This window comes from Callorhinus ursinus, unplaced genomic scaffold (assembly GCF_003265705.2).
Source record: "Callorhinus ursinus isolate GAN/ISIS: 27379988/994484 unplaced genomic scaffold, GSC_fseal_2.0 scaffold4, whole genome shotgun sequence".
Classification (NCBI taxonomy): Eukaryota; Metazoa; Chordata; class Mammalia; order Carnivora; family Otariidae; genus Callorhinus; species Callorhinus ursinus.
The window spans coordinates 56,404,638-56,417,524 of NW_027397066.1; the positions used below are offsets into that span (position 1 = coordinate 56,404,638).

At 40.5% G+C, this 12,887-nt stretch overlaps 1 protein-coding gene and 1 non-coding gene across 3 annotated transcripts in view; one reads left to right on the forward strand and one right to left on the reverse strand.

Moving 5' to 3' along the window:
• Nucleotides 1-1,357: 1,357 nt before the first annotated feature.
• Nucleotides 1,358-1,508, reverse strand: LOC112836154 (small nucleolar RNA SNORA62/SNORA6 family). The gene has a single exon (XR_003211403.1). It is a non-coding gene; the product is annotated as a small nucleolar RNA SNORA62/SNORA6 family (small nucleolar RNA).
• Nucleotides 1,509-4,883: 3,375 nt separating this feature from the next.
• The window catches only part of MOB1B (MOB kinase activator 1B), a 61,338-nt gene continuing 53,334 nt past the window's right edge, over nucleotides 4,884-12,887 (forward strand). The window contains exon 1 of one of the 2 annotated variants that reach the window (XM_025887549.2): nucleotides 4,884-5,266. In XM_025887549.2, coding sequence (XP_025743334.1) covers nucleotides 5,253-5,266 — 14 coding nt within the window. In that variant the 5' untranslated portion in view covers nucleotides 4,884-5,252. The remainder of the gene's footprint in view (nucleotides 5,267-12,887) is intronic. The other variant, XM_073891769.1, reaches the window with a different exon arrangement.

The window sequence follows — 12,887 nt, forward strand, 5'->3', positions numbered from 1 at the left end:
GGCTCAGTCGTTAAGCATCTGCCTTCAGCTCAGGTCATGATCCCAGGATCCTGGGATCGAGCCCCGCATCAGGCTCCCTGCTCTGCGGGAAGCCTGCTTCTCCCTCTCCCACTCCCCCTGCCTGTGTTCCCTCTCTCGCTGTGTCTCTCTGTCAAATAAATAAATAAAATCTCTAAAAAAAAGAAATATTCAATATATGGTAGCTATAAAAACAGTCTTATGAAATAAACTAATTAGATGGAATAATTACCACATCAGTCTAGATGTTATGTAACCAAAATACTGCTGCACAACAGAATGCATTTTATCAGGTTACTAAAGATTTGTTGCCCAGGTATACCTTTTCTTTTTTTTTTTTAAAGATTTTATTTATTTATTTGAGAGAGAGAGAATGAGAGATAGCGAGCACGAGAGGGAAGAGGGTCAGAGGGAGAAGTAGACTCCCTGCTGAGCAGGGAGCCCGATGTGGGGCTCGATCTGGGGACTCCAGGATCATGACAAGAGCCTAAGGCAGTCGCTTAACCAACTGAGCCACCCAGGCGCCCCCTTTGCTGGATTATTTTAAAGCGGTCCCCTTGTAAAAGAATATCTTTTTTTAAAAAAGATTTTATTTATTTATTTGAGAGAGAGAATGAGAGAGAGAGCACATGAGAGGGGGGAGGGTCAGAGGGAGAAGCAGAGTCCCCGCCAAGCAGGGAGCCCGATGCGGGACTCAATCCCGGGACTCCAGGATCATGACCTGAGCCGAAGGCAATCGCTTAACCAGCTGAGCCACCCAGGCGCCCTGTAAAAGAATATCTTAATATATAGGCAAAAACCTGGCTAATATGAGGACAAGGAAAAAATGCTCTAGTCCAAAGAATCATTGTCTATAACAGCAAATTTTAAGTTCCCATCATTAATAATACCTTTCTAGTCCTCTTCAAAAGGAGACCTGCTATTTCTCTTTCTTTTTTATTATGGAAAATTTCAAAACAAAACAGACAGGAGAGTATAAGGATCCTCGTCTACTTGTCTACCTGGCTTTGACAACTATCAGCTCATGGCCAATTTCATTTCATCTATACTCCTACTTCCCTCTCCTACATTATTCTGAAGCAAACCCCAGGCATAGTATCTCACCCGTGAATATTTCAGCATATTTTTATAAAACATATGGGCTCTTTAAAAAAACATAACTACAACATCATCATCACAACCGGGTAAATAGTGATCAGAAACCAGAGATATCTGGGAAGAGAAGTAAAGAAAGAACAAACTCAGATGCTTACAGGTAACACTTCGTTATGTCTATCCTTATTGGGCATGTAAATTCCTTTTTGGAAGCCCATCTTATGGATTCAAATACTTTTTTTTTAATTGTAGCAAGAATTACTACCAAACTCCACTCATCGGGCCAGAGACACTTGTGGCATTAGCCAAAGACTTGCCCCTCATGTAGTACACTACCTACACTTGTGAGTTCATTGGCCAACCAGCCTCAACTCCAAGCTCTAACAATGTGCAGGGCTTCAAATACTATTTACTTACTGAAGTCTGCATTCATGCCTCTAGTTCAGGTCTCCCTACTCCCTCTTTGCACAGCAGTCAAAACTCTACCTGATATCACTACTTTGATGTCTAATAGACATCTCAAAGCTAACATATCTAAAATGGAATTTTTAGTTTTACCTCCAAATTGTGACTCATATCTTCCCTATTTCAATAAATGGCTATTTCCATTAATTGCTAATGCCAAAAATAATTGGAGTAATCTTTGACTCCTTCCTTTCCCCAACCTCCACAATTAATCAATCACCAAATGCTGTTGGTTTTACCTTGAGATTATTAATTTCTCCTATTATTAATGACACTACCCTAAGCCAAATCACAACTGAGAAATAATTGGACTATTAGAATAGTCTTCTGGTTTCCCTTCTGACATGTTGGCCCCCTCTGGTCCATTCTCCACAAAAAGTGAGAGTGATCTTTCCAAATGTTAATCACGGATCATGAGCTGATAATTGCTGAAGCTGTGTGATGGATTCATTATATTAATTTCTTCTCCTTTGTATATGTTTGAAATTTTCCAAATTAAAAAAAATGAAATGTTACTCGGATTATCTTATTTTACTTCTCTGCTGACTTTGCAATGTTCTTACAATAAAATCCAAATGTCTTGCCTAGGCCTGTGAACCCCAGCCTGCCCTCTGTCTACATGTCCAGCTTTATCTGATGCCATTTTTCTTGCTCACTCTGTCCAGGCCATAACCTTTCAGCTCTAAGAACTCTTTAAGCTCTTTCTTATCTTAGAGCATTTGCGCTTGTTATTTCCTCTACTAGAAAATGGTCATCCCCTCGCTCTTTGTGAGGCTGGCTTCTTCTCTTGTTTCAGGTCTTAGCAAAAATGTCACGTCCTTAGAGAGGCTTTTCTTAACCACTCCGTCTAAATTAGATCCTCTCCCTTCATCATTACTATCACATTATTCTGTCTACTTCCTATCTTACTACAATTTATAACTATCTTGTTTGTGTGCGTATATATATATATATATATATCGTAAATTTGAATGAATCTTTTTAAAACATATTTGAAGGCATACCCACACATGTTCTATTCCATTCATGTTATAGTGTCAATTCTTTGAAAAATTGGTAAATACAAATTTTAATCATCTTCCTTCATAAACAAAGATTTATAAACGAATTAAGATTTTGATCAGGGGAGTAACTTCTCAAAATTTTAAGAGGAGAGTGATATGAAATATGAATTGGTGAAGGTGAAATTGGAATTAGAAACGTCTATTTGAATATACCCCCTATTTGATTCTAAATTTCCCAATGCTTTTGAATCTGAATAATTTTAAGTGACAGCCATGGTTTGATTTAAATGTTTAACCTCTGGAATTATATTCTGTATTATTAACATGACATCTCTATCATTTCTAAGACCAATATATTTACGTTTTATCAGCTGTTAATTTCAGGCAACTCTCCTTGAGATATGAAAAGAACTCAGCAGGTAATTTAGCAGAGTCTCTCCTCTGCCCATCATTATCTTGATTCAGTGTCAGAGAATTCATCTAAATTGTGTTAGAGCAAAGCTACATAAGCCAGTTACCAAATCAGGGAGCCGATGGGAACTGTCTGCCAGTCATTTGAAGGATACCCCTGACATGACAGAATTTTAGAACTGGAGGATATCTTACAGATCATGTAATAATCCAAGGCCCTCATTTTAACAGGGTTGAGACTGTTGTTCTAACAGGTTAACTGATTTACTCTTCCCAAACATAATTTCCTCATCTGGTAATTCAAGTTTTACTTTCAGAAGACCCTCAAGGAATTATATAGTAAATTAGTAGTACCAAATCAAGATCTGGGCTTTTGTCATAAATCCATTATTTTCACTATATTATGATAAATCCTTTCTCCCCTTCTTTCCTCCAACTTTTGAGTCTTTAAGTCTTCTCAAATTACTTCAGTAACCTCTGCTATTTCTGAGATAGTGTCAAGAATCCAATATTTCCTTCTGCTTAAAAAATGGTTTGATTTACTGACATACTAAACTAATACTTCACAAACCTCTCAGAATATATTTCATATTGTTCCTTCTTTTTTTTTTTAAAGATTTTATTTATTTATTTGACAGAGAGAGACACAGAGAGAGAGAGAGGGAACACAAGCAGGGGGAATGCGAGAGGGAGAAGCAGGCTTTCTCTGCTCTTTTTTTTAAAGATTTTATTTATTTATTTGACAGAGAGAGACACACAGAGAGAGAGGGAACACAAGCAGGGGCAATGCGAGAGGGAGAAGCAGGCTTTCCCTGCTCTCGTTTTTTTAAAGATTTTATTTATTTATTTGACAGAGAGAGGGAACACAAGCAGGGGGAATGGGAGAGGGAGAAGCAGGCTTCCCGCGGAGCAGAGAGCCCGATGGGGGAAGGGGCTCAATCCCAAGACCCTGGGATCATGACCTGAGCGGAAGGCAGACACTCTCAACTGACTGAGCCACCCAGGCACCCCAAATAGCTGTACATTATTTAAGTTTTGTTCAGATACTTTAAAAACTTGTGGATTTGATGCGTGTTGCAAATAAAGAAGATGTACATCTCCTGTGTAAAATAAATGGGTACTCGAATTGATAATGTGGTAGGCTGCTCATCAGTGGCAATGCTGATTAAGCATTTATGGGGCCCAAGACCATTATAACCAACCATTGGGCCTTCTGCTGCACAAAACATTCTAGAGGCACAAAACTGATTCAGTACCCCTTATAGAGAGTCTTGCATTTCAGAGTTAAGGGGTTCAGGTCCAGGCTTTATACTCTATTTAAGAATGCTCCACATACCTTGAATATGTCACTACAGCCATTCTCCCAGCTACTGATGACAGCCTAACTCGCCTGTTGAAACAATGATGGACCCTGACCTCTCCTAGTTCAGGGTTTTAAGATACAACCATAAAACGACAGGGAGCTTGAAAACCCATTTAGACTTTCTCTCTTCTGGCCGAACCACACCCAAACCATTCAAAACATGTTAGACTCCCTCCTGTTTTTATTTACTAGCAAAAGACTCCATAACCTTTCATCATCCTTTGCTGAACACTTGCAGCGGGCAGAACTCTGGTGGCAATTCCATCCCTCGCTGCAGAACCCTGACATCCCAGAGTTGAAGCCCACTTCCTTCCTGACTGCTGAAACCCAGCTAAGCAGTTCGGAGGGCTCTGCCACAACCCCCAACTGAGTGGACTGGCCTTCGCTGGCCTGGTGGCCCCAGTGCACTCGCTGGGCGTGGTCTGGGGCTGCAAAGATGTCCAGAACTTGGCTGACCCGCGGCCACAGAAGAAGGAGGGTGGGCGTGCGCCGCTCTCGCGAGAGCTCGCGAGGTGAGGGCCGCGGGGGGCTAGGGGTTAGGAGCGGGAAGAGGAGGAGGAAGAAGAGGAGGAGTACGGAGAGGTGCGGCGAGCAGCTCAGAAGCCGCGGCGGCTGTTCTCCGGGGAGCGGGCGTGTGGCCCTTTCCCCGCCCTCTTTTCCTTCCCCTCCCAGTGAGTGATTCAGGCCGTGCGCTTCCCACTTCCGCCCCCTCTGCCTGCCATCGGAACTAGGAAAGCAGAACAAGTTGTGGCCATCGAGCAGCTGGCGCTCCTCTTCCTCCTCTCCTTCTCCTCTTTTCTCCTTCCCTCTTCTTCCCTGGCCGCCGCCGGAACCGCCGCCGCCGCCGCCCCGAGGCCTAGAGACCGCCGAGCCCCCCAGCCCACGCCGCGGCCGACATGAGCTTCTTGTTGTGAGTAGCCAGGCCCCGCGCGCGCCGGCTTTGTTCGGGAGACCAGGGCCGCGGGCCCCCGCTCGCCTTGCCCCTTGCTGCTCGGGCCGGGCATTCCCATCGAGCAGATCTTTGGGAACCTGCCCGGTGCGCTGGCGCTGCCTGACGGCTGTCGCCTCCACCACCCGCTTCGAGCTCGCCTGGAGCCCTCCAGCCCCCAAGGAGGCTCATTCTCCCCGGACCCCAAGTCCTGACACACCCCGGTGCCTGGATCTGCATTTCTCCATCACCCCGATCGTTGTCTTCCCTCTTCTCTTGGGTTTGTGGGTTTGGACGCCCAGCACAGATACCACCCACTCCCCCTTATGCCCCCTACGCGTCGCGTGCTCGGTGGCCCTGTCTCCGTTTCACTTGCCAGTTGCATTTTTCTGGGTCCCAAGCATAGAAAATCGGGGGTTATACTTTTCCCTGTCACCCCAGCACCCCTTTAACTTCACGCTTAGGTTTTAGGAGTGGAAAGTTGGGGTGACAATTCTTGTGGATATAACACCCTTAATGAGGCTGCTTTCGGGTCGGGATCCCATGGGTCTTGGGGTCTGGAGCAGCTCCTTGCTTCCCCGAGGCGCCCTTCTTCCCAGTGCGCTCCCCTGAAAAGTACGGGCTTTATCTTTTTAGACAACCACCAAGTAGTCTGAGTAGTGTGCCCCAGGGTTGATTAGGTCCTCTGGGGAGTTGTTTTGCAAATCATTGTAAATGCCGACTTGCCGTCACATTTAGGGCTGGTCATTGTTTCATTTACTTAACCTTTATTGTAGACGAGTTTGGGGGGATGGGCAGAAAGATGGGATGGCCAAATGGGGGTATGGAGGCAGCAGCCAGCCTCAGGTCGTCAGTAAACAGGACATTACACCCTTGGAATTCCTCTTTTGAAAGCTTCGTTGTGATTCACCTATGTTTAATCGGTATTTAGAAAGCTCATAAAAACTCAGAGATTGAAACTCGCACCATATACTCCTTTACTGTTGTGGATAGAATAGCATTTTTCTTCACAACAATAATAGTTCTGTTCTGATTCTCCCACCTGTCATTTTTAGTCATCACATTGGCACTTGGATCCTGAGAATTTAACCCTTAATTTCACGTGCTCAGATGTAGAATATTGTTCGTTTTTCAAGCATTCAAGCAATAATGAGTGATCACAGAAGGCTAACTGGCAGGCCGAATTGCTAATGTTTCTCATACGCACAGGAGGCCTGGCTTGTGTCACCCTGCCTAATGTATGTGAGTTTGTGAAATCTCTTTATTAGGCTCATCTTAGAAGTTGATTCTGAGTTTGTCATGTAGGTAGTGCTAGATGAGAGGACTGGGTGACTTTGTTTCCTATTTTAGATTGAATCAAGATATCCAGGTATCTCAGCTTGAAGCTTCTCATCTTGACTATATTTTATATTGCTGTTTGATTTCTTCAAGAATTTAAAAGCTGTCTTCAAAATAGCAATGTAGGTGATGTCCATGACTGCTGCTGATGGGCTTATGTCTCTTGGAACTCATAGCTATAAATTGGTTGGAGCAGGGAAGAACCATATTTGGCTGAAACTAGGGGATCGAGAAGGTTTTGGTGGTATTTTCTGAATACAGATAGAACAGTATCCTATTTTTACATGGCTCAGTATTTAATAGTTACAGAAATGCAGTGGGTAAGTTCATTTCTCCTGAAGCATACTAGTTACATAAGAAAAATCTTGCCATAACGAATATATATATATATATATATATATATATATATATATATATATATAGCACGTTAGGGGGTTTGTACTATTTCGAGCACAATTTTGCATTCGGGTCTCATGTAGCAGTTAATGTATTCCCAACATATTTAGCCCTTGTGCTTGACAATACAGAAAAGTAAATCCAACCTTACTGGTTTTGGGTTTTGTACACCAGTAGTTTCAAATCTAAAGTGGAGACCTCATAGATAGAAATAATTATTATAAGACGTGAAAGAACAAAGTTTTGGTTATTTCATATATATGTTATTTGGTATAGCTTTCTGAATATTATTTCTCTACCAGTAGGTGAGCAGAGAAATTAAGAGTTGCAGGTTAGGAAATAAATATAAATATTTTCCTCTAGTTCTTGGAAGCCTACTTGTAAGGCTACTGTGAGTGGATGGAGCTGAGGAATGTTTATGAAGGTGCTGACTCATAACTCCTGAGGGCTTTAAGACAGAAGGAAAGAATTATTGATTAAAAAAATCATTTAATGTGCCAGGCACTGATGCTGGCACTGGATATCATTTATGAACAAAACCAACAAAAATTCCTGTATTCAGCTTATGTTTTGGTAAGTGACCATAAACACTGAATATCAGTAAATTATATTACATGGTAGAGGATGTAGGTGCCATGGAACAAAGTAGAGCAGGGTAAAGAGGTTTTTTTGGATAGGGAGATGAGGTAGATTAGGTAATCTCCAGAGGACGCCTAGATAATCAGCAGCAGTGATACCTTTTGTAGCTTTTGTACAAATGCTGAGAATAAATTTGTATGGCATATGTAGATATGACTGGGACAAAGCTATGGTTGTGCTGCAAATTGGCCTTTGTGTATCTTCAAATTAATAAGCTAAACTCCCGAATGTACATAGGGAAACTTCACAGGAACCTAATTTAACTTTGTAGACTCAAATCTTTAAACATCCTCAGCACCTGCTGTGTGCTAAGCATTGTGCAAGATGTGGGACTCCAGAGTGGTAGACAGTTTATAAATAGTCATCTATGATAGAGGCAGTACAATCATGGGGGGTCTAAAAATACGGAGCAATTTGTTTTATTTGGGCTGGAGGAAGGCTTCATGAAAGAAGTGTTGGGTAGTTAATGAAATGTATAACAAGGGTTCTCTAAAAGGGTATGGGGAACTCGAAGATTTCAGTCAGAGGAGACATCATAGAGATATGAACTTGCTTGTGAATTGTCCATTTTCAGGTTTGTCCAAGAGGCTGTGGAATTGTGGAGCTAGATGGGATCTATCCATAACATAGCTTGCTCAACCTCTTAGTAAAATGGCAAAATCACCAACATCAGGTTACTGGTCTAATTATTGGGTTGGGTTGAATCGGAACACGGGTCTCTTAGGGTTTTTCCTCTTATGTCATTTTATGCATATAACATTCAGGGAAATTTAGGATCAGAGTGAGTTCTCAACATTCACTCAAAGTATATTGAGTGTTCTCTATGTTTCTAGCATTTTGAAATTGCTAGTCTCTTCTGACCAGTAGAATTTCACAGAAATATTTGACTTGGAGAAGACCAAGGTATTATTTCCTAATGTAGGGCTACTTGGTTGGAACAGAATTAAAAACAAAGACTTGTAGTTAACTTTAAAATGGAAGTTGGAGGAAAGGTGGTTTAGGGATGTGAATGAATATAAACCAGGTCTGTTTCTGTATAGGAAGAATCAAAGAGATGGGTTGGGAAAAGAAGGAAATATTTATTGAGCATTATGCTGGGTAACTTCAATTTATCTTTTCTAAAAAGTAGCAGTTTAGGGGCGCCTGGGTGGCTCAGTCGTTAAAGGGCTGCCTTCGGCTCAGGTCATGATCCCAGGGTCCTGGGATTGAGCCCCGCATCGGGCTCCCTGCTCAGTGGGGAGCCTGCTTCTCCCTCTCCCTCTGCTTGTGCTCTGTCAAATAAATAAAATCTTTAAAAAAATAAAAATTAAAAATAGCAATTTAGGAAAGGAGATGTAGCTGTGTTTGTATGTCTGTCTCTGTCTCCCTCTCCTATCTTCCCTCCCACCCCCAGTAATCCCAGCATCTTTGTTTTAAGGCAGATGAGTTGACTGACGTGAGTGCTTCAGCATCTTCACCTATGAAAGGAAGTTAATAATAATGTTATCATTAATAATAAATCTTGCTAAGTACTTGCCATGTGCCAGGCACTAAATGTTTTAAATGATTAACTCAGTTCAGTAACTAGCAGGAACCCTAGTAATTTGTTCAGAATTATGTAGCCAGTGATATAGCTGGGGTCTGAATCCTAGCAGTCTAGATCCAGGGATCCTGCCTCATACTGTTGTATCTGTAATTGATAAAATTATATAAAAAGATAGTATTCAAAATAGGCCTTGTTTTAAGAGAAGTCTCTCTTCCCAGGTATTGATATTTCATACTCCTGGGACTGTTTGTTAAGGGTCACCAAGACTATAATGGTAGAAGAAAAAAATATATAAACTTTTAAATTGAAATAATACTTTAAAATTATTTTTGACCTATTTTCAATGTAAAAATAATACACATGTTGGAGAAATCACAATATAGTGCTAAGAAAAGAAAATAAAAGTCACTCATAATGATTACACCTTCCGAAATAACTGTAATTTGTATTTTGTAATACAGTTTCCTAATCTTTTCTGCCATATTTCTACCATAAATAGATTAGGTTTTTCATTTGGGAATTTTTTATGTCAGTAAACATCATTCAGCAACATCATTTTGAATGACTTTTGACCAAGTGTTAACAGTTTTGTTGCCTGACAACCTGATTTAATATGTTACGTTTTTTTGTCGGGGGGAGAGGGCATAGAGTAAGTGTGGTCATCTTTTTAGAACTACAGTTTGGGAATGGTAGACACTTGACTGACTTTAGTTTACTTTTCCTCTCTAATATAGGATTGCTTTTGCTTTACATTACTGAATGCAAAGTAATTACTATGTGATTACTTTTACCATTACTTTTTTCCCCTCTGTATAGTTGCAGAGTTTTTGTACCTTGGATTTTCTAATATACAAAAGCACATATAGTACATTTTTTCAGCTGTATATTCAATTAGGAGGTATTGAGGCAGAATAGCTTTGGGTTACTTGAAAAATATGGTACCTGTTAGAAATGTTGAATTAAGTCCTACAGAGAATTCTTTTTTTTAACTCTCCTTTTCTTTCCGCGTTTCCATTTTTTAAAATTGAGATATAATTGATGTATAGCATTGTATTAATTTTCTTTCATATCAGTTATCTAACTTAAGGCCATCTTTTATAGAGCATTTAGTTAAAAGTGTAGCTGTGAAACCTGTTCTTTTGCAGAAAGTTTTTAAATTTTATTTTGAAAGATTTTCGAATTTTTAGAGAAGTTATGGGGCGCCTGGGTGGCTCAGCCTTTAGGCGTCTGCCTTCGGCTCAGGTCATGATCCCGGGGTCCTGGGATCGAGCCCCATATCGGGCTCCCTGCTCCGCGGGAAGCCTGCTTCTCCCTCTCCTGCTCCCCCTGCTTGTGTTCCCTCTCTCGCTGTCTGTCTCTCTCTGTCAAATAAATAAAATCTTTAAAAAAAAAAAAAAAAGAAAAGTTGCAAAGAATGGCACAAAGAATTCCTACATAGTTTTTATCCAGAGACCCTATTTAGTGTCATCTCTTGCTCCCATAATGTTATCCTCAGTGGCAGGATCCAGTCATGAATCACACCCAATTTTGTTCTGCAGCCTTCTTTAAACTGAAACGTTTCCTTAGTTTTTCCTTGCCTTTCAGGACCTTGATATTTTTGAGGATTATAGTCCGGTCATTTTGTGGGATATCCCTCAGTTTGAGTTTGTCATGTTTTCTTGTGGTTAGACCTGGTTCTGCATTTGGGGCAAAAATATCGCAGAAGTGTTCCGTGTTTATCTTACAGCTTCTTACCAGGTGCATATAATGTATGTTTGTCCATTATTGGAATTGATCCTTTGATTAAAGTGTCTACAAAGATTCTCCAATGTGAAGTTGTTATATCTTTTTTTCCTCTTAGTAATTAATATTTTGTGGGGAGATGTATTGAGACTGTGTGACTGTCTCATACCTCATTTTGTTGTCATCCACTAGTTTTAGTGTTCATTGATGTTTCTTGTCTAAATTATTATTAATGATGTCTGTTCTGTCATTGCTTTTACATTTATTATTTGACATTTTTACTGAGAACTTACTATTTATTGATCTATAAGTGTGGACACTTAGATTCCTATTTTATTTAATGAGTTATAATCTATAACTATACTTATTTTGGTGCTCATAATGTCTCACTTTTGGCTAGTGGGAGTCCTATTCAAGCTGGCTTCTATGTCTCTTTGCTTGCCTCTGTCTTACCTAGTAGCTTTCTGGCACAACCAGATATTCCAGGTTTATCCTCCACTTCCTCTGCCCTATCCCTGCAAATGGTCATTTCTCTAAAGGTGTTGGTTCTGTTCATTGAAAAATACGATTGAGAAAACAGAATGTAGGTAATTGGTATGCTTATTACTGCAGATATGTTTCTGCTTCCAGACCCTCTCAGTGGACAGTGCTAGAAAACAACATTTCCACACACATTTACATACATAGATATTTTTTTCTATCTGTATATATTGAATGAGTTCACACTAATACCTGCAGTTCTGAGCCAAGTAGCACAAGGTTCATCCTAGCCTTCTCCCTTTACATATTTTTTACTTTGTTAGTGAAAAACCAGGCTCTCATAATCCTCAACATAATGTATTTGCTCAAACCACTGTATATAGCCATTCTCCTAACCCTTCCTGGCCACCCTTCTTGTGGCATGGCCCTCCACATGTCATCCACATCTCCTGAACATGTGCGGGCCCCTGCTTCAGCCATATTACTGTTGAAAGCAGTCTGAGACTCCACTGTGTATGGTATGAGTGTGACAGTAATCTAATTTTTTCTCTATGAATCCTGTGTTTAGGATCAGTACCTCAGATGGTGGGAGGATTAGAGATATGTAAAAGGCCTAACTCAATAAATTCTAGTTAAGTACAGCAGTGATATCTAGTTCATTATCGATAACTCAGCAGTGTCATGATTGCTAGTAGCTGTTATTATTTTTTATTGACATAGTCATCATTTCTGATTACTTAAATCATAGCCAATTTCTGTAGGTTTATAATCATATGTATCAGTGCTGCTTTGATCTTCTGCAGTTAGAACTTAAAAGCAGGAGTTTGAAGGTAAGCAAATATTTGGGTAATAGTTTACGTCATAGCCAAGTAGCCTTATTATTTATAAAGAAAAGTTTGAATTTTCTTTTATTGCTACTATTGTTTTATCTTTCAGCCTAAATCCTTTTGTTCTCAAATTGAAATTTGATGGAAATAGTTCAGTAGTTGTAGTTTTGGGTATTAGAGAAATATTTTTTGTGTGTTTCTTTGTAGAAATAGGTAATGGTATAACAAACACTTTCTTGGGACACCTGGGTGGCTCAGTCAGTTAAGCGTCTGCCTTCGGCTCAGGTCATGATCCCTGGGATCGAGTCCCGCATCGGGCTCCCTGCTCAGCCGGGAGCCTGCTCCTCCTTCTCTGCCTGCCGCTACCCCTGCCTCCGTTTGTGTGCTTGCTCTCTCTCTCTCTCAAAAACAAAAAAACAAAACCCAAGGCTTTCTTAATATTCAGTGTAAATATAGAATAATTAAGTAAAAGCAGTAGGGGTGAAAACCTTTTATGGCAACTTTTCTGGTATCTTGGTGCCTAGATCATGTTCCAGACAGAGCAGCAGCATGGCCTCTTTGCTCTTTAGAGAATCTGTTAGCTTGTTAGTGCCCTATAGCATTAGATTTAACTGCTGAAATAACTTTGTTTAAAAAATTCCCCATGGTTATGGTTTTTACTCACATATGCCTGGTT